Source organism: Canis aureus, chromosome 3, assembly GCF_053574225.1.
Source record: "Canis aureus isolate CA01 chromosome 3, VMU_Caureus_v.1.0, whole genome shotgun sequence".
Taxonomy (NCBI): Eukaryota; Metazoa; Chordata; class Mammalia; order Carnivora; family Canidae; genus Canis; species Canis aureus.
Window position 1 is genome coordinate 47,433,231 of NC_135613.1, and position 27,484 is coordinate 47,460,714.

Sequence of the window (27,484 nt, forward strand, 5' to 3'; positions counted from 1 at the left end):
GAGGTGAGGCAAATGACCCAGACACGGGGATACCAGCCTATAGCTCCTATCACAATAGATCCCTAAGGCCACCATGTCATCCCCGCCTGCCAGCCTGGGCACTGATGGGAGTACAAGCAGGGAGGTGGGAAGGGGCAGCTGAGACCACAATAGCCCTTAAGGATTAAGGGTTGATACAGCCCAACCCTGTGGCCCAGAAATGGGCGGAATCCCGGTCACCTGGAGGTCCTAAAGGGACAGGACTCCCACATGGAAGGGGAAGTTTCTGGCCATTAGGACTGATGGCAGTGGAAACCTCTGTCTTGGTGCTAGGGGGGAGCCAGGAGGGGGAGGCCCAAAGGACCCTCTGGTCCCCTGGTCTATCAGCTAAAACACACACCCTCCTCCCCCAAGAAACAAAACCCAGATTATAAATAATTTCATTTTTTATTCTCTGTACAAAACTTCTCAACCTATGAAAATAAAGTTTGCAAAAGGCAACGTAACACTTGAGCCTTAGAGGTCAGGAGGCTGGTGCACCCTGATCTACACTATGTACAAGTCTCTCCAGAAGGGAGAGAGGCGCCTTGGAGTAGGCCCCCCTCAGCTCAGTGAGATGTACCCCTCCCTGACGCGGGAGAGGGAAAAGCCACTCGGTGCCTGCAGGGCAAGGAGCCCCTGCAATCCCCCGATCGGCCACCAGAGGTCAGCACCACGCTGGCCGCCGCTCGTCGCGTTGGGGTGCAGTGGGGGGGCTGGGGTCGCGCCCCCTCCGGCCAACCAGGTCAAGAGGCAGCAAAAGCCCCTATGTGCCTCCGACTCCCCCCCCCCCCCCCCCCGCAGACAGTGCGGTACGTAGCTGCACCGTGGACACTCGGGGTCTCCAGCGCTGCCTCTGGCCGTCGAGGCTCCGGCCCGGCGGGGCCGCGGACGGGGATCTAGCTGGAGGTGACGGTGGTCCCGCCGCCCAGGCGCATGAGCATTTGCTGGCAGTCGTGCAGCAGGCGGCGATCGCCAAGCTTCTCGAGCGTGCGCGCCGCCTCGGCCAGCATGCCCACGCGCTGCCCGGGCGCCGACAGGAAGCCGGGAGGCAAGTAGCAGGAGGCCAGCAGCAGGGCCTCGGCGTGCTCCCGCCGCGTGGGCCGTGGCTCCAGCTCGGCCACTGCGCCTGCGCAAACCGCAGGATGTCAGGGGCGGGGCCAGGGGGCCTGGCTCCAACCACCTCCGGCGCACAGGCGGGGCCTGTCGCGTCCACGGGACTCGCGCATAGTCGCCCATCCCACGGGTGACGGTGGACCCCGTGGACTTTCTCGGGTAGGATATCGCCATCAGGCAACCACCACCAAGTCCCTGGGTCTCTGCCGCAGACACAGTAGCGCTGGGCATCCATCACACTTTGTTCGGGCTTTCCCCACCCCCAGCCCCGGAGCAGCGCCACCCTGGCCCCGCGCACCTTTGCCGCAGGGGCCGGCCCTCCTCCGCAGGCTGCGGTCCAGGAGCTGGTGCGTCCGCGTGGGGCTGGCCCCTGCCATCAGCCGGGCCGTGGCCTCGTGCAGGAACACCTGGGTAGGAGGGGGCCAGGAGAGTTGGGGTTCGCGCCGGGCCATCCCTCCCTCCCCTGCTGCCTCACATCCCCACTGGGAGCCGAGGGGCCCCATGGGCACTCACCCTCCGCATGGCGGGCCGGAAGCTCTGTGCCAGACGCCTCAGGCCGCTCAGGTCCCGCTGGAAGCCACGCAGTTCGAGGGCAGAAGCCTGGGCCCCGGCGCCCGGGCCCTGCGAGGCCTGGGTGGGTGCGGGTGGCTGCTGCCGCCGCCACAGGCTAGTTCGTGCCACCAGGAGCAAGTCACACAGGAGCAGCTGCATGGCCTGGGGTGGGGGGCAGGGAAGGGGTCACGGGGGTGGGCTCCGGCTGTGGGAGGGGACGAGTGGGGGCCCGCGGTGCCAGGGGCCGGCTCCGGGCTGCACTGCCGAGGCACTGCACCCGCGTCACTCACGTGCAATGCAACAGCAATGCACCGCGGGGCCGCCCGCCTCTTCAGGCCCCCACGCCTGCCGCCCGCTCAGAAGTGGCCTCGGAAGAGGCCTCTGCCAGACCCCTCACCCCACCCGTCCTCCTGTGGGGGGAGACTGGGACCCGAGGGGGGCAGCCGCTCTTCCACCGGGACCCAAGCCTTAGCCAGAGAGACAAGGCTGGCCAGGGCCCCAACCCCTACGGTCAGGCTGACCCCAGCATCTTCTGCAGCCCAAGGGAGAACATCCAGGGGATGGCAAGGTGGGGACCCCCACCCCAGACCTGCCAGGCCCCCGGCACCACCCCTCACCTTGTCAATGGAGCTCCCAGCTGGTGTGGTCGCCAGGCTGTCCTGCAGGTACCCACTAGCCTTCTCACAGATGGCCAGGCTGGCTGGGCCAGACTCTGCCTTCCCGCGGCCCAGCAGGGCCCGGGCAGCCTTGAAGGAGTGCAGAGCCGCCCGGGGCAGGGGTCTCCTGTTGGGGCCAGGGCAGAGGACTGATGGTCAGACATGGCCCAGGCCCTCACTACACTCCCCACTGCCCTGGTTCTGGCTTCATGGGGAAAAAAGGGTGGTGACCCTGACTGCACAGAAGGCTGGAGAGTCCGAGAGAATCTGGCCTGTACTCACTCAGACTCCTGCAGGGCACGGGGCAGGTGCTCCACCAGCGGGTATAGCCGCTCGGCCGCCTCCTCATCGCGCCGCAGCCAGTGGATCACCATGGTGGTCAGTGAGGCCCACCACTTGGCCATGGGGTCTGTGCCTGAAGGGAGCAAGGGGTGTAGGTGGGGAGGCTCCCAGGAACTCAGCCACCCTGCACCAGGCTGAACTGGTGTAGAGCTGGGGCCGAGCCGGGGGTCCCCAGGGCAGGGGTCTGGGGGCTCACCAGTGGTGGTGGCCATGCTGGAGCTGATGGAGAAGCTGCAAGCAGGAGCCCCGGCAGCATCAGAACAGCTGTTCAGCAGCTGTAGGTACCCAAGGGCGTCAGAGAACTCCCTGTGTCAGAAGAGAGGCCTGGCTATCAGGACAGGTAAGCCTTTCCTGGGAAAGCCTCAGCCCTCCTCACCCCCCACCAGAGCACAGCCTGACCTCCCAGCTCTGTGTCTCTTCTTGGCAAGCTGGTGGGAAAACAGACCCCAGGGGGCAGTGAGATGCGCCTGAGGCCACACAGCGTGTGGACAATAGCCCAGCTCCCACCACCCACACGCGGCCCGGTACATAGCCACTCTCAGACTCTCCCGTGGAGGGCGCTTGCCTGGTAGGGGAGCACAGGGACACTCACCTGTCCCCGTCAGCTGATCCAGGGCTGGGACTGGGCTGAGCCACACAATTCAATGCCCTCTCCAAGAGATGTTCGCGGAACAGCTGGGTCACCTGGGCCAAGGGGTCCACTGTGGGAAGGAGTGGGTGAGCAGGCTGGCAGGAAGGGCCCTACCCCTCCTCTCCACACCAAGGGCTCTTTCCTGGGCACGTGGGTGGGACAGATAAATCCTCCCGGCCTGCCCTTGGATAGGATAACCAACCCTGGACAGTATAATCTACTTAATAAAACGCCTTTAGCAGCTCTGTTCTTTCCATCTGATCTCTTTACTATACAATGGTCTTGCCTGGGATCACCTCTCCAATCAACCACCTGCCTCCAAATTCCTGTCTCCCTCTTTGCTTCTGAAGAGCCCCAACTGAGACAGACCCAGCCTTCCTGCTCCTGAAGCCTCCACAGTAACAACAGATGGGAAGGGGACATCAGAGACGCAGGGATAAGGGACAGGACAGGAATGAGTATGAGGAAGGGGAAAGGGGCACAAAGGAGGGAGGGGGTCAGGGGATGGGCATGGGGATGGGAGAGCACCTGGGTTGCCGGCCAAGCTGTACAGGCTCTCCCTTGGGGCACTGCACACGGCCCAGTCCCCATCCACGAAGAAACGGTGGCCCACAGGGTGGCATAGCCACTGCATGGCAAGAGGCACCGAGCCGCTCTGTGCCAGGCAGGCCTGGCGGGCACTACTCAGGAAGAAGCGCTGTGAGGGAAGGGAGCTGGGCTGTCACAAGGGACCCAGACAGGGACTCCAAACCCAGACCAGACCGAGGGCTGAGAGCCCAGCTGGGCCTGGAGACCATCTGGAACCCACTGCCTCCTCTCGGGCAGCCCCTTGCCCAGGGAGCCACTGGAAAGAGCTGCAAAGACAAGTCCCCAGCCCTGCCCCCACCAGCCCACCACCCACTCACTGTCAGAAAATGCAAGGCCCTCGGGAGACTGGTCTTGACCCTCAGTGCAGCGGCCACATAGATCTCAGCCAGCGTGGCCACGGACACGGCATCCCCTGCGCATTCCGCCAGGTTGAGGGCACTCAGTGCCAGATTGGCGGCAGTGAGGTGCCCACCTGTGTACTTCCCTGAAAGATGGGCAGGCCATAAGGCAGGGGCATGGTGTCAGGGCAGCGGGAGCCCCTCCAACCCAGCCCCCACCCTTCATACCCATGGTATGCAGCTGGTGCAGCTTGTGGTAGACGAGTGCCGCGTCCCGGGCGCTGGTGCGAGCGTCCGCCTGCAGGGCACAGTCCCTGTGCAGGCCCCCTGCCCGGCCTGCCAGCCATCGGCCCACCCAGAGACGCTGCAGCAGGTGGCGGATGAGGTTCCAGAGTAGGCTACAGGCCAGGTCCAGGTGGGAGGTGGGGAGTGGCCGGCCCAGGGCCCGCAGGGCCAGCCACAGCTGCTGTGCAGCTTGAGGAAAGTCTCCCTGGGATGGGGTTTTCCAGGTGAGCAAAGGAGGGTCAGAGCATCTGAGCACACCATACCCCTCCTGCTCTGAAGATCCTCCCACCTTGGGCTCCCCACCATGACCCTGGTGTCCCCCAGTCAGCAGGAGTCTGCAGGGTAGACAAGAGCAGGGAGTATGGGGCAGGGAAGAGGAATGCCACCCAGCCCCTGCCCAAGTGCCACCCCAGGTCCCGGTCCCACCCAATCTCCCAACCCCCAGTCCCTGGATCCAGCCCCTTACCCGGGCCAGGTCCAGGTCAGCCTGTTTGCGATGCCTCCAGAAGTGCACAGCAGGGCCAGAGTGGGGCCGTGTGACCGGCTCTCCATAAATGAAGAGAAGCGCCAAGGAGGCGAGCACCAGCAGCCCATTGGTTAGCCAGATCAGCGGGGGCAGCAGCCACGGGGTCCAGCCAGGGCCATCTAGGGGCAGACAGAAGGGCTGGGGACCCGGCTCCATAGGCTTTGGATAGATACCTGAGTACCCCTTCCCCCTACCCCAGGGATAACCTGGACTGGGCCTATCCTACCTCTGCCCTCGGTGCCCAGCACATTGCGGCCAGGACCATGGTAGGTGCTGCCGGCATCCGAGGGGCTGGGGGAACCCCAGCTGCCCAGCAAGGAGGCCAGGGGGTTGCAGGAGAGGCAGAGGAAGACAAGGGTGCACAGGGCCAGGCGGGAGCGGTCCAGCATACCCCGGCTGTGGGGGGACAGCAGCTGTTCCGGCTTCACCTGGAAGGGTTGGGCAGGTTCGCCAGGGCAGGGCACAAGGCGCCCAGAGAGGATGCAACAGGAGGGAGGGATGGGCACCCTACCCAGCCTCACAGTGGGAGCCCCCCACGTGGCTACAGGCCGGTTTTTCTGTCACATGGGAGGTGGGATACATTAGGGGCTGCTTCCTACGCCCGTCCTGGGGCTCAGAGATTGAGGGGGAGACAGATGGGGGGACACAGCAGGGCCCAACCTGGCTATCCTCAAAGACTGGGCTGTCAGGCTCCGAGTCACTGCCACTGCCGGCACTGCCACCGCTCTTGCCTCCCAGGGACAAGGGGCTGCTCTGAGACGGCGAGCCAGCGTCCGAGGGTGGCGGGCTAAGTGTGTCCACCACCTCAGGCTTCCCGCTCTCCATGGGCACGTCTGTATTTCCTCCTCCGCCACAGACTGATACCAGGTCCTTCAGTGACTCTGCAGGCCCAAAAGGAACAGGGCCGGGGGTGAAGGCTAGATACCCCACCCCGAAACAGCTTAGGGCCCTGGAGAGGGGGAACTGGGAGTCGGTCTAGCTCTTGAGGGCCAAGCTGGGGCCCACATCGGGGCCCTTAAAGGGTCAGAGCTGAAGGGGCAGGCATGAGAGTTGGGGTGGGGCAGTGCAGAGCCAGGGGCAGGGTGACGCCAGGACTCACTGCTTTTGTGGGCAGCAGCGCGGAGACTCAGGTTCTCCTGCTTGAGCTTCTGGTTGCTCTGTTGTAGGAAGCGGATGTAATCGATGGCCTTGCGCAAGACAGCAGACTTATTCAGCTGCAGGGGGTGGGAGGGAGAGAGAACAGGGGGCCAGTCAGGCCTGGCAAGTGGGCACCGAGGCAAGGGGGGGTGGGGCTGCCTCACAATACTGCTACCTCAGGACCCTTGCACTTGCTATTCCCTCTACATGGAATATTCTTCCCCTAGTAGAACCTATCTCCCTGGATAGGCATAAGAATTAATATATCAAAGGCATCCAACAGCATCTGGCTCACTCCCTCACCTCCTCCAGGTCTTTGCTTATGTAACATCACCTTTCTGAGGTGCTTCAGATGTGCAGCTCTCACCGCCCCTCTTCCTGCTTTGTTTTCCTCCACAGCACTTATCCCCATCTAGCAGCTCTAACGCTTACTTATTTATCCTGTTGATCATCACACACCACCGCCCCCCTGTCACATCCCCCACTAGAACATCAGTCTCCAGACAGCAGGATTTTTGTCTGTCTGTTCACTGCTGTATCCCCAGGATCCAGATTAGCCCCTGGGACACAGGGTACCCTCCATAAGGTTCAGCCGAATCAATGGCACTGGCCAGGCCCAAAGAGTTGCTTAAGCCCATGGCCCAGGCTCAGTCCTGGTTCTTCCGGTCCCCTCCTTCCCCGGGGTCAGCCCAGAGTGTCTCTGAACGCCTCGGCCCACACCTTTGCTTCAGTGCCCACCACCAGGTCCTTGAGCTCCACGATTTTGTCGTTGATGGAGGAACGGTAGCGCTTCTCAATGGCGTTGTGGGCTGTGCGCTTCTCACCACGGTTCTGAGCCGAGCCCAGGGCCTTGCCACCAGCTGCTAGCCGGTTGATGGGCAGCTTCTCAGTGTCCACTACCAGAGGTACCGTCGCCAGGATAGTTCCTCCGCTCACCAGGGTCTGAAGGGCCAGGCACAGGTTAACAGCTGGGCATGCTCATGCGCAGAGCCCTGACTTCCTGCCCTCCCCATGTTACCCACCTGCAAGGGCCCCGTTTGTACAGTCGTGCCAGGGGCCAGGGAGCTGATACCCGCTGCCTTCACAGTGGTTGCCATGTCTGTTTTCATGGTTGTCAGAAGCAAAGAGTCAGCCTTGATGAAGTGGGGCTGCAGCAGGACCTGGGAGTGGGAGAGGTCTTAGCCAAGAGCTGTGAGTCTGCACCAGGGGCTGCCACCTCCCCGACACCTGGCCAGACCTCCTCACCGGGACCTGCTGGATCTGCGAGGTCACAGTGGTTGTTCCGGGGGCTGCTGTGGGGTTGGCTGTGGCTGTCAACAGCGGCTGGGGGGCCGCATTCTGGACCTGGGTGTGCAAGGAGACGGGCGGGACCCCTGGCAGGGAAGCCAGTGGCAGGCCAGGCAGCGGCTGCGGGGTGCTCCCTGGAGGGGTCCCTGCAGAGATAAAGGCTGGGGCTGCGGACACAGGCTGCCCTAACCCCTTTCAACCCACCCCTCAGGACCCTATCACCCTATGACCTGTGATGAGTCATCACCCCTCACGCTTCAGTTTCCTGTGGGGACAACCCCTGCCTAGAGCTCTGATGCAAATGTGCTAGCATTCCAGCCATGCACTTGTCTCTGGAAGGGCAGCACTGATGTGGACACCCCGGCAGAGTGGGAGGCAGCGCTTCACCCAACAATAGCAAGAACACAAGCACCGCTAGTAACAGGGGCGTCTGAGGCAGTAGAGCAAAGGCCCGATCTCTAAAACCTGCAAATTCCTCTATGGAGGCCACAGTAGACCCTCCTCTCTGTACTCCTGTTGTCCCCTCACACACACCCTTACCTGTGGAGAAGCCTCCAGTGGGGCCGGGATAGCCCAATGCAGGGGCAGAGCTGAACTGTGGTGGGGCTGGAGCTGGGAAGCTCTGGGGCAGGAGGGACCCTGGCAGGGGCTGCGGGGTTGGGGGCTGCAGGATAGTCAGCGGCAGTGGCTCCTCCTTGATGCCAGGCCCAGGGGAGAAAGCAGGCCCAGGTGGGTACATCTTCAGTGAGGTGGGGGCAGGCTGGGGAGGGGACGAGGGTGGAGGTGTCGCCTTGGGTCCCCCAAGGAATCCATCCAGTGGAGAGCTCATTGTGGCAGGAGATGGGGACAAGCTGCCTGGGGAGCTGGCATCAGGACTGGCAGGGTCTGTGCCCCCTGCCCCACCCCCGGCATACGGTGGGTCGAACAGGCCCGGGAAGTCGCTGTCTTGGTTGTTGATGAGCTGAAGCATGTCTGGAGAAAGAAGAGGCTGAGTGAGTGACAGTGGGGCAGGGGGCTGGCCCCAGTGTAGGGCATCACACACTGCATGCCTCTTGTCCACACAGCTGGATATGTGGGGCAATGATGCAGAAATAGAAAGTCACCCACATGAGCCCATGCTCCCAGACACGCAGCCCTTTCTTGGGCACCTGTGACATCTGGAGCAATGCCTGGTGCTTCGCATGTATCAAACAGCCCGTACAACAGCCGGACGAGGTCAGCACCCCATGAGGCCCATTACCTTGCCCCACACCTATGCTGAGGCAGAATTGGGGTCTGGGTGCTAGACGGCTGACTTGAGAGCTGCCAACACCAACCCATTCCTCCGTGGAACAGAACGAGGCTTGGGGCTGACCCAGCTGCCGGCCACGTGTGTGCCAACCAGTGTGTCCCTGCATGTTCTGGGCACGAGCCCAGACCACGTCTGTGGCCAAGCAGCCTCGGGACCAAGCCATTCAAGGCTTCAGTTTCCCCCCTATAAAACAGAATGCTGGCCGTCCCGACTCCTTCCTCCTCGTACAGACTGGGACACACTCCCAGTGACTGCTTCAGCCTCTCCCCTAGCTGGCGGGTGACGACTAGCTGCCTGGCTGTTGGCCTGAGGCCCTCTAACCCACTAGGGACAGCCACCCACTGGGTTAAAGTGCTCCACAAGATCCCCAGTTGGCCTGGGCCAACTGCCTCCTCTCACTGAGCCTCAGTTTCCTCATCTGTACAACAAAACAAGATGAAGCCCTTCATGGCAGGGCTGCTGCGAGGCTTGGCAGAGCAGGAAGCTGGCCCGCAGCGGGCCTCACGGTTGCCTGCCTCCTGCCTACTGACAGGTGGCCACGCAGGGCAGTTTCTGCAGGAGGGGACCTTCCTCCGGCCTCCCAGAGCCCGTGATGGGGGTGCCAGGCTCGGTCCCCCTGGGCCCTCCAGGGCAAACACCTTGTGGGCCCTTGGAGTCCAAGCCCAGCCTAAAGGCTTATAGCACTTTCATTGGCGGGGCCCTGATCCCTCACCCCCACCCTCATGAGCCCCTCTGACAAGATGGGGAAACTGAGGCCCTGAAAGCAAAGCTGACTCAATCCAGGACTGGGGTCCCAGATTTGGTTCGGGGGGACAGGGGACAAGTGGCCTCCTCCCTGCTTCTGCCCCCGCTGCCTCAGAGCGGGGCCGAAGTCGTTGGAAAGCCGCTCTCTCACTCCAGACGCCGGGGTGGGGGTAACTACTGAGGGTGGGGGCGGCCCGCCAACTCCAGTGGGCGCCGGCAGCTGGCAGCCGCCCCCGCCCCCTCGGGAACCAGCTCTTTCCGCGGGGAGTCCACGGCCGCTGCACACACACGCCCCCCTCTGAGGAAACCGGGGATGGTGACCCCGCCGCGGAGGTGGAGGCTCTGTGATAAAGGGGTGGGGAGTCCTCCAAAAAAATACCTTCGAATGTGCAATCCATGGCTCCGTGGCCCGCGCCCGCCGCCCCTTCGGGGCGCCCCGGCGGCTGGCCTGCCGGTCTCCGCGCGGCGCCGACTTCACCTGTCAGGGCTCCGCCGCGCTATAAAGCCCGCGGAGCGCCCCGCCCCCCGCAGGCCCCGCCCCCGCAGGCCCCGCCCCTCGGGGCCGCGGGCCGGGCATGGGGTGAGCGCGCGCGGCCAATCAGCGGCCGCGCCGCTGCCTCACTAGGGCCCCGCCCCTGCCCCCGCCCCACCCCCGACGGCGGCTCGAGCTCGGGTTTCACCCCGCGGCGCTGAATGGGGCCGGGGTTACTCGCGGGCGAGGGCCCTTAACCCGCTCGGCGCCGACAGCCGCCGGGGTTACTGGCGGTCACAGCCCCCGCCACGCCCCCAGCTCCAACCACCTCCGTTAGCACTTCAGAGGAGGGCTGCGGAGTGGACGCGGGGCCGGGAGGCCCCGGCACGGATGCCCCAACACTCTTTACAGACCGCTGGCGCTCTGAGCAGGTCTCCACCGCTAGGCCTCAGTTTACTTCTCTAGACAATGGGATCATCACATCTCTCTGGCCTTGAATGGGAGAAGTGAAAAAGAACATGGGTGCAGCGCTCAGGACCACGAAGCGCTGAATTACCGCCAAGGGCTGCTGGTGGTGGGTGTGGGGACCTCCTCTTCCTGGGGCACCCCCCCACCACATGGACGCCTAAGAACAGGTCACTGCCAGGAAACTGAGGCCCAGCGTGAGGGATCCCCTCCTCCCAAAGTACACATTCCCATAATCCTTGCACCTGATTCCTGTCTCTCTGTGCAGATATTCTTTTGCCGAGAGACCTGGGTCTGGGATGGGGGGAGGGGGTCTGCAAAGTCAGCTCTGGCCCCTGAGGTCTCACAGCTTGCTCCCAGCAGTCCCTGAGGGCCAAACCTGGCTCACTTATTGCCTGTAGGGTCCTGGGAGGCCAGGAGACAGCCTAATCCCTGGGACGGAGGGTAAGGAAGGCAGGGGTGCAGCCCTAGGGTGACAGGCTCTGGAGGTCTTTTGAGAAGGTACCTAGGAGTGCCTCCCCTAGGCAGGACCTCTGATTAAGGTCAAAGTTCGACACATACAGATGAACAAAGTATGGCCAGCTGCCCAGGTTGTCACCTTGAGCTCTTGTGGCCAAACAGACCCATAGCAAGTCCTGCCCCAGCCTCTGGCTCCCAGGCTCCTGTGGCCTTGGAGGGAGGATGAAGCCTGGGCAGGCAGGTATGCCAACTGAGCAGCATGGGCCAAGAGGGACTCCAGCCCCAATTTCTCTCCCTGTCCACCAGCCTAAACAAGGAAACTGCCTCATCTCCCTCACACACATCCAGTTCCCAATCTTTCTAGAACTTTCCATGCCTTTGTAGGGGGTGCCAAGGATAAAGAACTTCTCCTCCAGCACTTCTACCTCCCTCTCTCCTCAGCTTGTGGGTGCTCACACTTTCCCTCAACTCCCCCCCACAAAAAAAACAAAGCACTGCTGTTGAAAAGGCTCTGACCTCACCAGAGTAACAGAAAACAGGTTAGACACCAAGGCCTGAATTCCAGGCACCAGTTTCAAAAGCAGACCCTCACAGCTCTGTTTTTTTCTTACCATGGTCCCCACTTGTGCAGCCCATACTGTGGCAGGACCTGCAAGTGGACCAGGGCCAGAGGCAGCCCTGAGGGTATAAGCCTGGGCCACCCCCTTCCTGTCTCATCCTTCTCTTCCCTTCACCACATTTTCTTGCCTGTTTTCCATTCCTCACATCTTTATGCTTTGCCCCAATTTCATCCTGAGGTAGGAGGGAGAATGGTTGGTCTATGTCCCCCTGAGGGTAGCCCGAGTCAGGGAAGGCTTCTGAGATGCAGCAAGAAAGAGGGCCTGGGTGCCATGAGGCACCTGGTGGCATATAAGGGGCCAGCCTTTCCCTGAACTTGGCCTGAGCAGCCCCCCATCTCTCTCCTCTGGAGCTTAATCTGCCAGCAGAAGCTGGGTGCCAGATCTAAGACTGGGGTTGGAAATATGAGAGCAAACCCCACAGCCCCCTTCCCCCATCCATCCAGGGGGCAGACCTGCCCCCTGTGCCTCACTTGCCATGTCATCTCAGGCAAATCACTCCCTTTCTCTGAGCCTCCACCCCATGTCTCCAGAGGTGACACCGGTGAGGTTCTAGAAGGACAAGTGTGTCTACTGCAGCATTATTTATGACAGCCAAATTATGCAAGCAGCCTAGGTTGTCCATCAACAATGAACGGATGAAGAAGATACAGTGTAGACACACACACACTCACACACACACACACACACACACTCTCACTCTGGAGTATTACTCAACCATAAAAAAGAATGAAGTCTTGACATTTGCGACACCATGGATAGATCTACAGGGCTACAAGGTGTAATACTAAGTGAAATAAGTCAGAGAAAGACAAATACCGTATGATTTCATGCATATGTGGAATTTTAAAAAAAATAAACAAAGGAAAAAGAGACAAGCCAAAAAACAGACTTTTAACTCTAGAGAACAAACTGGTGGTGAGCAGAGGGGAAGTGGGTGGGGGATGGGTGAGGTAGGTGATGGGGATCAAGAGTACCCTTAGCATGGTGAGTGCTGGGTAATGTATAGAGTTGCTGAAACACTATACTGTACCCCTAAAACTCATAACACTGCATGTTAACTTTAAAAAATGAAAGTAAAATAAAATAATAAAAGCAAATGTAGGGATGCCTGGGTGGCTCAGCAGTTAAGCGCCTGCCTTCAGCTCAGGGGATGATCCTGGAGACCTGGGATCAAGTCCCACATCGGGCTCCCTGCATGGAGCCTGCTTCTCCCTCTGCCTGTCCCTCTCTGTGTCCCTCATGAATAAATAAATAAAATCTTAAAAAAAAAAAAAAAAAAGAACAAATATATCAGGGCACCTGGGTGGCTCGGTGGGTTAAGTGTCCAACTCTTGATTTTGGCTTCGGTCATGACCTTAGGGCCGTCAGATCAAGCCCAGCACTGGGCTTCATGCTGGATGTGGAACCTGCTGAAGATTCTCTCTCTCTCTCTGCCCTCTGCTCCTGCCCCTGTCCCCAGCTCATGCTCTCACTCTCACTCTCTTCCTCCTCTGCCCCCCAAGAAGAGCAAGTGTATGAAGCACCCAGCATTCAGCAAGATCTCAATAAAGATCAGTCCCTTGGGATGCCTGGGTGGCTCAGTGGTTGAGCATCTGCCTTTGGCTCAGGTCCTAGTCCTGGGATAGAGTGCCACATTGGGCTCCCCGTAGGGAGCCTGGTTCTCCCTCTGCCTGTGTCTCTGCCTCTCTCTCTCTGCATGTGTCTCTCACAAATAAATAAATAAAATATTTTTAAAAGGGGGAAAAAGGGGGGGGGATTAGTCCCTGTACAACAAATGGAATGGTCTAGAAATGTTAAGGCAGGTAGTGAGTGGCCCAACACTTGCAATGTTCAAGTCGGAACTCCATAGACAATGGAGCTTGTTTTTTTTTTTTTAATTTTTTTTATTTTATTTATTTATGATAGTCACATAGAGAGAGAGAGAGAGAGGCAGAGACATAGGCAGAGGGAGAAGCAGGCTCCATGCACCGGGAGCCTGACGTGGGATTCGATCCCGGGTCTCCAGGATCGCGCCCTGGGCCAAAGGCAGGCGCCAAACCGCTGCGCCACCCAGGGATCCCTGGAGCTTGTTTTATGGAGAGAAAATCAGGCTGGGACTGGAGTGAGGCAGGAGAGGTACCCCCGCCAGCCCTGGAAGCCAAGACAGGGCCCCCAAGGCTCCATGGCTCCCATCTCATGGATGATTCTCCAGTGAGCTGAGCCCTGGCCTTCCAGCAGAGAGGGACTCAGTGTGGCTCCTGCATGCACTCCCCAGAGAACAGGGAAGAAGAGGCATAGACTCTGAGCCTCAGTGGGCCCACCTCACAGCCCTCCAATCGCTCACCTTCCGCACCTCCTCCCCAAGCCTGGATTCCTCCTTTATGCTCTCCTTTCCAGTCCTGCCCTGATTCTATCAGGGCCCAACAGGAAACCTGACCCCCTTTCTTCCTTGGCTCTATCTTCAAACCACCTTTGGAAGGCAGATATGGGACAGGCTTTTATTCTCTGGCCTGTTTATTTTGTGAGGCCAGGATGCAAATCTTGGGAGGACCCAGCACCACAAACTGGCAGGACCCCGGCTCTGATCATCACAGGAGCCTCCCTCCCATCCAGCCTGTATGGGCCTTGAACCTCAAACAGGCTCTGTTTGCACGCCTCTCAGGATAGGGAGCTCACCACCTCCCTCTCATGGCCTGGTCAATGATGCCTAGATTTGTCTCTCTTGACAATATCCACTGTCTTTTCTTTTTCTTCTTCTTTTTTTCTTTTTTTTAAGATTTATTTATTTGAAAGACACAGAGAGAAAGCTGATGGAGAGGGGGAGAGGGAGAGAGAGTCCTAAGCAGACTCTGTGCTGAGCACAGAGCTGGAGCCAGGGCTCCATCTCACGACCCTGAGATCATGACCTGCACTGAAATCAAGAGATGGACACTCAACTGACTGGGCCACCCAGGTGCCCCACTACTGCCTTAAGTGTCTACTGTGTATTAGGTCTGTGCCAGGCACTGGGGCTACATGGACACTGCACGGAGACCTTGCCTCATGAAGCTTACATTCCAGTGACCAACAGTCAGCAAATACCTGGAAGAATGTGGGTGCAGATGCTGATGGGCACCACAGAGAAACTGAGGCAGTATGAAGAGAGGGTGAGGGGCCACTACCGATGAGATCAGCAGCCAGACTCCCTGAAGAGGCAACATCTGAGTAGATGCCTGAATGAAACAAGGGAGGGGGCCAGGAGGAAGGAAGGCTTCGGGCAGAAGGGACAGCAAGTGCAAAGGCCCTGAGGTGGGAGCAAGCTTGGCATGAGGCTGATGAGACGGCAAGGAGCCCAGGGTGGCTGGAGCAGAAGGAACAAAGGTGGAGACAGAAGTCAGGGAGGCAGCCAAGGAGCTGGGATTCCAACAGGAGTTTGTCTGTCTCCTGAGCCAAGGACACCAATACTCCAGGAAATGGGCAGGAAAGGGGTGTGCAAACTGCCCAGCGCAATGCAAATCACAAAGGGTGGCACAAGTGTGAAGAACAGGGAACGGTATAAAAGCAGCACCAGCGCAGGAGAGGGCATGGGCAGGGCTTATGGGACCCCTGGAGCGTTGCCTCTGCCCGCTTCGGGATGGGCTCAGAGCAGGGGTGGGCGTTCACCCAGCATCCTGGGAAGCCAGGGCTACGCCCTGCCTGCCACTCATCCCTGCTGCTCCTACCCATGCCTCCTCGATCCTCCTGAGGACTCAGGTCAGCAGGTTTGCATGTCCTCAGCTAGTCATGTATGCAACAGAGACAGACTGCCTTTGTGCACTCAGGGCCTCCTGGGGGGGGCAAGTGCCTCTTCCTGGAATGGGATGGGCCCATGGCTGGAGCCCCAGGTGTACCTGGGCATGAGCCCTCTAGATGAACAAGGAAACAGGTTCAGAGAGAGGCCACGTGTCCAAGGGCCCACCACTGCCAAGTAGAGAATCTAGGACTCAAACCCGGGTCAACCGACCCGAGCCCACACTCATCAGCTCCAGCCTGCCCAGGACAGGAGACAGCCCCAGCCCCAGCCCCAGCCCCAGCCTGGCTCTGCCCCAGCCTTCTGGCAGTGTGCATCTCAGGCCACAAGGTGTGCGTGGAGGCTCAGCTCTGACACTGCCCCTTCCTGGGCCTTCCTGACCACCGTTAGCGGCCAGGCCTTGGCTGGGAACCCCTCAAGGCAGGGCTGGGGCTCGACCAGCTCATGACACCAGCAGCACTCAGCACAAGGCAGAGCACAGAGGGGACCAGAGTCAGGGGTCCACATAGCCACCACCACCCCCCCGCTGGTCTCCAGCCACAGGCCCTCGCTGTGACTCACCATCACTGTGATCATGCAATTCAGTGCCACCATGCGTTCGCCCAGGCTGCTCTCTCTGCCAGAAATGTCCTTCCCATTATCCTTTGTCTACCTAGCAAATTCCTGCTCCTCTTTCAAAACTTGCTCTGACGTTGCCTTCTCAGAGTCTCCCCTCATCTGTGTCACCCCACACACTAGCTCCCCTTCACCCAGACCAAATGACCCTGCACATGACCTGTAAGATGGCCATTGTGCAAGATGCTGGTCAGCACCAATTCGGACATCTTGTCATAGGTGTGGGCTCAGGTCACATACTTATCATTCAGGCAGCTGAAAACCAACCCATGGGACTGAACAGTGGCAATCTGGGAGTTGTGTCCTATTGCTGAGCAACTGTTCCCGGTCTAAATAGTAGTGCTGCACATTTCTTTATATAAATTATATCTATTTCCCCTTTTTGAGTTTTTCCCTTGCAGCCCATTTTAAACCTGAAGTGGGCTTAGTATGGGCTGCTCCCTGGCAAAGAGAGACACCCTTTAGAACCTCCCCTGCAATGTGTTTCCTCATTGCATCACCAGCACTGGGTGTTATAATTTTTACTTAATTTTGGTTGCTTTGTTTAGTCCTGAGAACTGTGTGACTGGAACCTCAAAGGTGCTTTAATTTGTATTTCCAAGGCTGCCTTGAGATGTTTTGTGCAACAAACTATCACATGACCAGAGGCTCACAAACACCCGCTGTGCCCCCACCCTCCTCTGCCAGCTAGAAACAAAGCTTCTTCAGCAGATTCTTCTGCCTGGGAAGCAATCCTTGCTGGGTCTGGCCTTCCTGCTGCTTCTACAGGTCTCTAACTCCTTCATACCCCTAAGTTACCACCTGGCTTGAGCCACAGGTTGGGCAGCTAGGGAACTATGGTGAGTCAGGTGTTTCAAGATCTCTGATCCAGGATGCCTGGGTGGCTCAGTGGTTGAGCATCTGCCTTCGGCTCAGGTCATATTCCCAGGGCCTTGGGATCAAGTCCAGTGTGGGGCTCCCTGCTCAATGGGGAGTCTGCTTCTCCCTCTCCCTCTCCCCACTGCTTGTGCTCTCTCTCTAATAAATAAATAAAGTATAAAAAAACAACAATAACAACAAAAACCTCTTTCTCATTTGTACTGCTGGGTGAGGAGGTGACAAGGTATCTCGAAGTCTCCTTCCAGGGACGCCTGGGTGGCTCAGTGGTTAAGCATCTGCCTTCAGCCCAGGGTATGATCCTGGAGTCCCAGGATTGAATCCCACATCAGGCTCCCTGCATGGAGCCTGCTTCTCTCTCTGCCTATGTCTCTCATGAATGAATAAATAAAATCTTTTAAAAGAAGAAGAAGTGTCCTTCCAGCTCTACTCTCTTTATCTTTAACAGTAGCTAAGGACAGGGTGCTTGCTCCCCTAGGGGTCAGGCAGGGGGAGAGGGGAGGGGCGCCCAACTAGCCCTGACCAGCCCCACCTTCTCTCCCAAGCAGAGACCCAGAATCAAATGGTGGCCACTCAGGACTTGAAACCATAGCCCATAGAGACTTCCAACATAGGCTCCTTGGATAGTCTGCTAACATTTGTTAAGCTGAACATATTAGGTGCCAGGTCCTAGTTAAGTGATCTAAATTGGTTGAGGGCTACTATTGGCCGTGTGCTGCTTAAGCCCTTGACCTAAATGAGCTCATCTGATGCCCAAAACTCCAAGAAGATGATTCTACTATTATTCCTAGTACCTGAAGGCCAGAGAGGTTAAGCCACTTGTTCATGGTCACGCAACAGGGGTTGAATCTGAAGACCCTGGGCTCCAACGGGAACCCCAGAGCCCTAGGAGGGGGCGGCCTTGCTGGGAGATAACTGGAGGGTCATTTAGGAGGAAAGGGTGAGCTTGAGCAGTGTTCCAGGTCAGGATGGGCCTTTCTAGGCCACCAACTCTTCCAGGTGGGATGGACCCCCATGCCTGCCCCACCTCCCTCCAAGTCCTAGACCCAGTTGGGGAACCACACACAACTGGACCCAGCCTCAACCCCCCTTCCAGGAGCCCCAAACCCATTTCTGAGGCTCTCTCCCCTGCCCTCACACAACCCTCTTCGTGTAGCCACATGGGACTTAGGTCTCAGAAGTATGCCATCCCAGACCTGACTGGGGTTCAAAGGTCACATCCACAGGGCCTGTGCTGGCAAGAGACAAAGCCAGAGATACTTCCTCTGGCCAGCACTGCCATTCCCACCTGAGCTGCACCTGTTGACAGGGCAAAGTCCAGATGCCAGGCTTCTGTCTAATGGTGACCCTACCTGGGCTGACCAGGTCACTCAGGATGTTTGTGTCCAGAGAGGTGACCATCGGACAGGAGGTAACTCCCAGACATCTCAACCCACTCCCAGCATGCTTCTCTCCATCCCCCAAAGAGACAGGTCCGGCAAACCCTGCAGGTCTGGAATGCAATGCTGAGACATGGGAACATTATCTTGGGGGCACTGGGGAGCCACGGTCATTTGGGAACTGAGGAGTTCTATGCCCAGAGCTGGGAGCTGAGCAGTAAGCACAAACTGTGTTTCCTTTTTCTTTTCTTTTTTTTTTAGAGAGTGTGTGGCAGTGTGCATGCATGCAGGAGGGGGAGGGTGGCGCACGGGCAGCGGGAGAGAGAGAGAATCTTAAGCAGGTTCCACACCCAGCATGGAGCCCATGTCAGGGCTCGATCTCACAATCCTGAGATCATGGCCTGAGCTGAAACCAAGAGTCAGAATCTTAACTGACTGAGCCATCAGGCGCCCCTTGAGCCGTGTTTTCTAAGAAGAGCCCAAGCTTTTCCCACTGGGGAAAGGACTGGGTGTGAGATGCCATGGGGAGAGGCGGGGGCTGGCTGAATGGCCCCCAGTGGGTTCTCTCCACCAGGACTGGCCTGGACCCAGAAAAGTGCCAGACGCGCACGGGCCCTGGGAGCAGGCCCTCCTGTGGTTTATCTAGGCGCCTGGGAGGGACCACAGGGCTGCAGAGCCCCAGAAAGCACTGCCTGGGCCGAGCTGCGGTGGGGAGGAGTGAGACCCGGCAAGGCTACCCTGGCTACACAAACAGTGAAGGTGGGGGCATCCAGGCAGAGGACAGATGGACCGTCCTACCAAACGCTTCAGATAAACCACAGTCCCCAGGGCGACTCCTCAGCCAGGCCAGCATCCCCCCGCAACCCCATAGGTGGGGAGGGCCCAGTCAGAACCCCATCTCCATTCGCCTCTTCTGCACTTAAAGCAGGTGCGACATCTGATATATTAATCAGCGAAGAGGGGATGCCTGCCTCGGGCTTAACAATAATCACAAACATGGCACAGGGCTGCGCTCAGGTCCCCTCCACCCACAGCCACAGGGACCCCAAAGCACAGGGCATACCAGAGGTCATGGGGCTGGAGCTAGGTCAGTGCCTTCACCCACAGAGCTAAGGGCTGTGCTGGCAGCTCCACCCCAATACCCGTTCACATGACAGAGGGTTTGGCAAAGGCAGGCAGCAGGGTTGGGTGGGGCTCAAGGCCCTTAGCCTGCTCCCTGGTGACAGTCTCAGTCTCATGACTCAAAGGCCACTCTGGACTGGGAGGGTGAAGCGGCCGCTTGGCCTCTGACCTCTGTGACCTACTCCCAGGCCCCCAGCATAGCCCCACGTGGAGCTGCCTCCTGGGTTCTCTGTTCTTTTTTTTTTTTTTTTTAAGACTTTAAAATTTACTTGAGAGAGAGAGTGTACACACACATGCGCACCCGAGTGAGGGGAGGGGCAGAGGGAGAAAAGCCAACTCTCTGCTGAGCATAGAGCCCAATGCGAGCACAGAGCCCAATGCATCTCACAACTCTGAGATCACGACCCTAAGCCAAAATCAAGAGACACTCAGCCGACTGGGCCACCCAGATACCCGGGGTTCCCTGTTCTATCGCTTTCTACCCCTACCCCACTCTTAGGAGCTGAGCAGATAAGAGCATGGGCTCTGGAGTCCACCGCCTAAGTATGAATCTTGGCCCTGCCATGTTCTGGCTGTGTGACCTCAGGCAAGTCACTTGACCTCTCTGTGTGCCTCAAGGAACTCATCTGTAAGATGAAGATCTTTTTTTTTTTTTTTTTAATTTTTGTTTATTTATGATAGTCACAGAGAGAGAGAGGCAGAGACACAGGCAGAGGGAGAAGCAGGCTCCATGCACCAGGAGCCCGACGTGGGATTCGATCCTGGGTCTCCAGGATCGCACACTGGGCCAAAGGCAGGCGCCAAACCGCTGCGCCACCCAGGGATCCCTGTAAGATGAAGATCTTAAGTCTACCCACTTATGGTTGTCACTGGTCAGCTAGAAGCCTAGGATACAGTTGTGATCCTCTGTTGTGATCCTCTACCTCAGCTGCCAGGGGGAGCTTCCAACATATAAACCAAGCATAGCACTGCCCTGCCCCCATGCCCTCAAAACTCCCCACTGCCTCTGGACCCAGTCCATCTACCCCTCCAGTAGTTTGAGGCCTGCCTGGCCCACCTCACAACCGTCTTTCCTCTTAGGGACCTGGAGACCTTCGGGCCCTGCCCGTCCCACCCCCAACTCACTTCTCTCTAGACCTTGAATCAGCCTCACTCCAAAGGCAAGGTAAAAGTCTCAAAATTAGGCCTGTCCTCTGAGCATCAAATTCCCCTCCCAGAGCTTCCACCTATGAAACTAACAGAGGATCCATCCAAGCAAAGACTGGCCTGGGGTGTCTACTGCAGTGCAGTTTATAAGAACAAAACAACATGGATGTCCATCTGTGAGCAAACCAGGGAACTTGATTGTTGTCTGGCTGTTGACATGGAACAAAGCAGGTTACAATCTGTTGTGAGCCAATGGACCCTATTCTAAATTATAAAAGTATAGATTAGCGGTTGCCTGGGACTGGGTGTGGACCAGAGAGTGGTTGTGAACAGGCAAGAGGGATCTTACTGTGGTGATGAAAATGCTCTAGAACTAACTGGTGATGGTCACACAACTTAGTCAACGTAAAAACTTACTGTACACTTAAACTGGATCAATCTTTTTTTTTTTTTTTGGATCAATCTTATAGCAGGTAAATGATACCTCGAAGGTGTTGTTTTTAAAAAGTAGATCATGAGTGTATAGTCATTACACACACACACACACACACACACACACACCAGGAAACAATCCAATCCCCCACATAATTAACAGAGCTTATCTCTGCATGACCGGTTTAAGGAAGATTTTATTTTCTCTTTTTGCTCACTTGAACTTTCTAACTTTTTTACAATGCAAAGAGATTTGTTGTGTAATTGGGAGGAAAAAAGAAAGTTTGGATAAAAACCAAGAAACATCCTGCCGTGGTAGGCAAACTTCATGGCCACCCCAGCAAGAGGCTGCAGTTGTCTGCCGTCTCTCCCAGATTAGAGCTGGTGCCTAGGGGCACCTGGGTGGCTCAGTGGTTGAGCGTCTGCCTTCAGTTCAGGTCGTGATTCCAGGATCCTGGGATGGAGTTCCGCATCAGGCTCCCTGCAAGGAGCCTGCCTCTGCCTCTCCCTCTGCCTAGGTCTCTGCTTCTCACTCTGTGTCTCTCATGAATGAATTAAAAAAAAAAAAAAAATTCTTCAGAGCTGGTGCTTAATTGCCCCCAACCCCAAACAGATGCAGGGGCCTGGTCCTTGGGCCTCAGGACATAATGCTTCTGCAAATGAGTCCGTGAAAAAAGTCTATGCCAGACCTGTGGCCCTGATACACCTGCCCTGATTCTACTGCCCCAACTCCTCTAGGAAGGGAAGCATTCATATCCCGAGTGGGAAACAGGCTCAGAGATTCAGAGAGCTTGGGCAGGATGGCAAAGTAAGTGAGTAGTGTCCAGATTCAAGTCCCGACCCCAAAGCCCAGGAACTCACCACCTGGTCATGTGCCTTTCAGGCTGTACCCACTGGGTCCAGGGCTTTTGGAACTGTTGGTTGAGTCAGGCTTGGATTTCTCCGGGGCCTGGGGTTTGGGGTTCATCACTCCAGGGCAGGGCCAAGAGGAAGGCTGATTTGGGAAAGCCCCACAATTTAAGTCTCTCCTCCCAGACCCTCCCCTTGCCTGGTCCACGGGGAAGGCAAGCTGATAAGGCCCCAGGCTGGCAGCCAGCTGGGCTCATATGCACCGCCTCGGTAGGGCAGGAGTGAGTGAGTTAGAAGTGTCTGTTTGTTAACCTCAGGTGGCCACAAGCTCCATGGACACGACTGTCCAGGTAGTCGGAGGTCTGTGTCCTGTGCTCTTGGCTTCAAGTTCCCCATTGACCAAGTGACACTTGGCCAGTGATGCCGAAACTGCAGAGCAACCATGGAGGGCCATTTGCTGGGGGCTGTAGTTTGTCCTCTCTACACAATGGGGCAACAGCCTCCCAACTGGGACCTGCCACACCGTTCTCAAACCCCTTCTCTGTCTAGCAAACAAGATACTTTTGAAGGGGTGAGTGCACCGGCTCTGCTCAGCAGCTCCACCACAGCTCTGCCCTCTGGCGCAGAGGATCCTGTTTTTTGCCAACTGTCCCAACCTCCCCTCCTGTGCCTTCCTCTTAACTCCTCAAACTCGGGGCCTTGGCCCGTGCTGAGCCCTCGGCAGGCTGGGGAAACATCCTTCCCAGTGGGTCCTGACGCCGACCTTCAAGTCTCAGCTCAAACGTCTGCTCAAAGAGGTCTCCCCCAGGGATCCCTGGGTGGCTCAGGGGTTTAATGCCTGCCTTCAGCCCAGGGCATGATCCTAGAGTCCTGGGATCGAGTTCCGCATCAGGCTCCCTCCATAGAGCCTGCCTCTCCCTCTGCCTGTGTGTCTGCCTCTCTCTCTCTCTCTCTCTGTGTCTCTCATGAATAAATAAATATAATCTTAAAAAAAAAAAAAAAAAAAGAGGTCTCCCCCACCCCTGCACCACCACCGGGCAACTAAATATCCGTTTGCGGGTTTTCTTGAGAATTTCCGTGCTCCCAAGAAAAGGAGGAGCCCAGGTCGATCTGTGAACCCCCGACGCCTAGTATACGGCCTGGTATTCAGTAGATGCTCACTAAACGTTTGCGCCAGCGAGGCCCATCCGGGACTGGGAGCACTCGCCGGGGGCGGGAGGGAGCGGGAGGAGGGGCCAGGAGAAGCGCTGCGCGCATGCGCGTGAGCTCCGCGCCGAGCTGAACTCTCGGCCGGAGGGAATGACCGTGAGTAACCCCGCGCTGACGTCAGGGCCGGGGCGGGGGCGGGGCCTCGGAACCGCCCAGGTCTCCGGGGCTCGCGGCGGCCGCCCCTGGACCGAGGACTCCCTGGCCGCGCCGCGCGGGGCCCCGGACGCCCAGAGGCGCACGTGCCCGGCCCGGAGCCTCCAAGAGACCCGGCGAGGCGCGGCCCGAGAGGCCGGGGGGGTGGCGCAGGGGAGGATCGGCGCGGTCTGCACAACGGGGCCCACGGCGCGCAGCCCAGAGGCGCGGGGGAGCGCGCGGGGAAGCCCCGAGCACACAGCACAGAGCCGGGACCGGTGCCCGACCCCGCGCCCCGGGAGACAAAGCCCCACGCCGCGGGCGCGCCACGCTCGCGCGGAGCCCAGCCGGCCCTTGACGTACCTTCGATGTCGGTCAGCAGCGCCGCGTCCAGCTCGCACGGCTCGGCCAGCGCCTGCTCCAGGGCCGCGTCGCTGAAGGGCGGCTCGTCCATGGCGCAGTCGCCTCCTCCGGGCCGCCCGCCGGGCCCGCCGCCGCCGCGTACGGACTTTCGCAGGGAGCGCCGCGTCCGCCGGCCCCGGCCCGCTGCCGCCGCTGCGCGCGTCCGCGTCCCCGCCCGGCCCCGGTGGCGGCCCGGCGCCCGCGAAAAGTTCCTCGGAAACTGGGTTCCCCCGCTGTGGCTCTGCAGGGAGGGCGGGGCGGGGGCGGGGCCCTGCCGAGAGGCCCCGCCCCCGGGGTAGACGGGGCCCCACCCCACCTGGAGAGAGCTGGGACCCGGCTCCGGGGTCGGGCTCGCAGACTACCCCCAGCCCGCCCCTCCGCCAGTGCGCCCTCCAGTCGTTCCTTTTATCCGACCCCTGGCACAGCCGCGTCTGGCCCACTGCAGCGGGAGCGCGCGGGCAGGCCTTGAGCCTTCTCTGGGCCTCAGTTTCTCCCAACACCAAGCAAGGGGGCTGGGTGAAGCTCCGGGACAGGGCCTGTCCAGGAGCTGGAGGGGGCTGGGGCCTGGACAAACCTCACTTCCTAGATTTGGCTCTTTAGAACAAGACAGATCTGTTGGAGTGATAGCTCTGATGACCTGCTGTGGGCTGTCGGGCCAACTCTTGTCCTCAATTGCATCAGCTCTACCTGGAGCTTGGTGATGCTTCTCCATAGGCTGCTTGGGAGATTAGTGATTGGGGGGGGGGGGGGCTGGGCCTGTGAGATCAGCCAGCCGCCCCGCCCCAGTTTCCTAAGATCAGATTGGGCTCTAGATAAGGGGGTAGCCCAAAGGGAGCCTGGAAGAGGTGAATCTCCCTTCCTGATTTAATCTCGTTTCCTTCCAGATCCAGCTGTGGTAACAAGGGGGGGTTTGGAAGCCAGTGGACCCAGTCCAGTCCCCGGAAGTAGGCTGGCCTCAGTACCCAAGAAGACAGGAAGATCTAGAGAGTTCTAATTGCACACAGCTACTCAGGGACAGCCACAGGCTTGGGCCCCAGGGCTGACTTCCAACTCAGCGCTTATCCCTGGGATCAGCCTAGATGGGGGACACAAGGAAGAGGTGGGCTGTGCTTTACGCTTGAGCCAGGCTGCCCTGGATCACGACAGGCTGGGTGTGGGTCAGAGGAGGCAGCTTGGCTGGGAGACTGCCTGGAGACTGAACGAACCCTGGGCCCTGTGGACTGAGGACAGAGCTAGGTGGCACGGGTGGGGGGAGGGTGTCCCACTGAGGTGGCTAGAGATCAACTAGAACATGTGAGTATCTGAAACTGGAAAGGGAGTGAGTTCCTTGTCCCTGGAACTATGCAAGCAGAGAAAGATACTCCTGGTGCCGGACAGACAAGGAGATCCATCACAAGTGGGACCCCCAGTCTCTCCTAGCCCCTGGCATCAGTAAGTCATGCCATCCTAAATACTGTCTTGCCCAGACTCCAGATATAGCCTGTCTGGCCACTCCTTCTGAGGGAGTAAAATTAGTGGTGCACTTTAGAAGGGGGGTGCCCTGGCTGGAAGAGGACTTGAGGCCCAAGTCCCAAGGGATCAGCCATATATGCAGCTCTTTGTTCCCCTCCTAGAAGTGGCTGCTGTGGAAAATTACTCAGAGGAGGGGCGGCCAGGAGCTGTGGGGGTCTCCAAACCACATCTCCCCCACCACCCAAGTGGCCCTGCTCTGGGATCCACCCAGGGATCCAGAAGAACTTCTCTGGGAGAGCACAGAGGGATCTGGCTTCTTTCATCCTATCCCCCACCCCAGACCCTACCTACCACCCAAGCAGGAGACAAGCACCCAGGAGGCCTTGAGAATCTGGTGACTTCCCTAAAAATCCTAACATCCCTTCCCAGAGAGAGGATTGGGGAGAGGAGCGGGTGCTGAGGAAAGCCTCTAAAGATCACTTTTTCCAAAGTCAGAAAGTTGGTCTGGTTTTTCACCTGCTTGCTTTGTGACCTGGAACCCATTCACTTCACTTTTCTGAGTCTCAGCTACCGGATTGTAAAAGGAGAATAAACCTTCCTGCAGTCACTCTGCAGAGGCAGGTAAGGTGTGTTGGAGTCATCATCACAACAGACCTGCCTCACTATTCTTTCAGTGAGTTCACCATATATGTAAAGAGCATGATTCAACAAATATGCATGCCATAAACTGCAGGAGTGAGGGGAAAGAGAGTAAGGCAAGGTCAACAGACTTGCAGCCCACACTAGAAATGCCAATTGAAACTGAAACCTGGGCAGCCCAGGTGGCTCAGAGGTTTAGCGCCGGCTTTAGCCCAGGGTGTGATCCTGGAGACCCGGGATCTGGGATCGAGTCCCACGTCTGGCTCCCTGCATGGGGCCGGCTTCTCCCTTTGCCTGTGTCTCTGCCTCTCTCTGTGTCTCTCATGAATAAATACAATCTTAAAAAACAAACAAAGAAACCTGAAGCCTGGCGGAAGCCCCTCGGTGGGGCATAGTTGGGGTGAGGTGAGGTGTGTTTTAAATCTTTGCAATCAAAGAGACACAACTTTGTTTCTTTCACAGCCGCAGATTATCAGGGCAATTCTCTCTCTCTCTCTCTTTTTTTTTTTTAACCAGGGCAATTCTCAACATCAGAGTGGGGAAGGACGGGATGGAGGCGACAGTTCTTCAGGGAAACCTCTTGGTGGCTCCTCCCCCTAAAGAGCCTGAGACCCCCAAACAAGCCCCCCAGACCCCTCTTGGCTGGGATGATCCGAACCCACAGGAGTGCCAGGGCCCGGTGGTGGGCCCCTCTGCCCTGGAGTGCCCAGGAGGGGGGCAGGGGCCCCGGCCCGGCCAACAGTGATGCTGGCATGCTGTGCCTGCCCTGGCAACCATCTTTGAGCGCTTACCAGAATTAACCCAAGTATTCCTCCCAACAGTCCCAGGAGGACCGGGCTGCTATTCCCATTTTACAGATGAGAATACCGAGGCACGGGGAGGCAAGGCGACTTGCCCACGACCTCACGGCGCTGTTGCCCCTGATTTCGCCAGGGTCTGGGCTGCCGGAGGAGAGGCGCTGGCTCCTCACCCGGGCCGGGCAGCGGCCGAGACCCAGGGGAGTTGGGGCGAGGAGCCAGACAAGTCCCGCCCCCGCGGACCGCGGCGCAGCCAATGGGCGCCCGGCCCCGAGTGGGGTGACGCGGCGTCAGCGCGAAACTCCCGGGAGCCGGGCCCTGGGTCACATGCGCCGCGCCGGTTCGCCCCGGGGGGCGGGGTGGGGGCGGGCCCGCCTGCGGGCTGGCAGGGTCTCGGCCCCAGGGACCAGTCGGGCATGCTCTTTTCGGCCGGGCCTCCGGGACAGACACCTGGCTGGGAGCGCCCCAGGTGGGCGTCCAGGCACGGGGGCGGGGCTGACCTGGGACGGCCCCGCCCCCTGCCCGCTGACCCCCGAGCCCTCTGCTCCTGCGACTGTGAGGCACGCCCACTTCCCAGAGGCGGGATTCGACCCAGGTCACCGGACTGGGACATAGGCGTACACGTCTCCCCCCTTGTTTCCCCAGACGTCAGGCATCTGTGGGCTCCGAGACATTTTGGGCAGGTGTCCAGCCCACAGGCGGGCTGGGCCTCTGCGGAGGCTTCTCATCTTGGCGTTGCTCAGGGGTGGGTAGAGGGAAAGGCATAGGGGTTGCCAGGGCTGTTGGCACGAGGCAAGGAGACTGGGCATAGCCAGCCTGGGCATTGCCTAGGAGAATACTGAGACCCCTCCTCATTCCAGGAGTCCCCCTCAACCCTGCCCGCCCCCATTTATCCTTCATTCTTGCAGTAGGTAAGCGAGGACCTGCCCAGGCTATGGCCCAGGAGGCCACATGGCATGGAGCCAGGCTGGAGCCTCACTTCCAACCTCTCTAGGCATAATGGAACCAGATCGCTGTTGACATGGATGATTCTGGTCCTAGATGACCCTGTATTCTCATTCCAGGTTGGCCTCTGCTGTGTGCTAGGCAAATATTTCTAGCCCTCTCTGAAGCTTCTTTGGATCAGCTCTGCCCAAAGAGCCTCACTCATGGTGGTCAC

At 58.7% G+C, this 27,484-nt stretch overlaps 1 protein-coding gene across 5 annotated transcripts; it reads right to left on the reverse strand.

Annotated features, from left to right (window-relative positions):
• Nucleotides 1-407: 407 nt before the first annotated feature.
• On the reverse strand, nt 408-23,555 carry SREBF1 (sterol regulatory element binding transcription factor 1). Of its 5 annotated transcripts, XM_077892360.1 has the most exons (20): nt 23,399-23,529; nt 9,891-9,989; nt 8,017-8,448; nt 7,435-7,622; nt 7,212-7,349; nt 6,910-7,131; nt 6,152-6,266; nt 5,713-5,933; nt 5,279-5,480; nt 4,993-5,171; nt 4,470-4,731; nt 4,221-4,387; nt 3,844-4,012; nt 3,277-3,385; nt 2,881-2,990; nt 2,625-2,757; nt 2,304-2,469; nt 1,648-1,848; nt 1,433-1,541; nt 408-1,147 (listed from the first exon to the last, which is right to left on the reverse strand). In XM_077892360.1, exons 1-20 carry the CDS (start codon nt 23,487-23,489, stop codon nt 918-920), a joined length of 3,543 nt encoding a protein of 1,180 aa, XP_077748486.1. In that variant the 5' UTR covers nt 23,490-23,529; the 3' UTR covers nt 408-917. The 5 variants fall into 5 exon arrangements, with proteins under 5 accessions (XP_077748486.1, XP_077748484.1, XP_077748485.1 ...); XM_077892358.1 differs by lacking the exon at nt 9,891-9,989 and having other exon boundaries at nt 23,399-23,554; XM_077892359.1 differs by lacking the exon at nt 23,399-23,529 and having other exon boundaries at nt 9,891-10,025.
• Between the last annotated feature and the right edge of the window lie 3,929 nt (nt 23,556-27,484).

Excerpts from the sequence above, each read along its gene's own strand:
- SREBF1 (XM_077892357.1), bottom strand. The coding sequence starts at position 23,489 with ATGGACGAGCCGCCCTTCAGCGACGCGGCCCTGGAGCAGGCGCTGGCC. Across the intron at positions 7,132-7,211 it reads TACAAACGGGGCCCTTGCAG|ACCCTGGTGAGCGGAGGAAC; the intron begins GTGGGTAACATG and ends CTGGCCCTTCAG. Across the intron at positions 3,386-3,843 it reads CAGCTTGGCCGGCAACCCAG|TGGACCCCTTGGCCCAGGTG; the intron begins GTGCTCTCCCAT and ends TCCTTCCCACAG.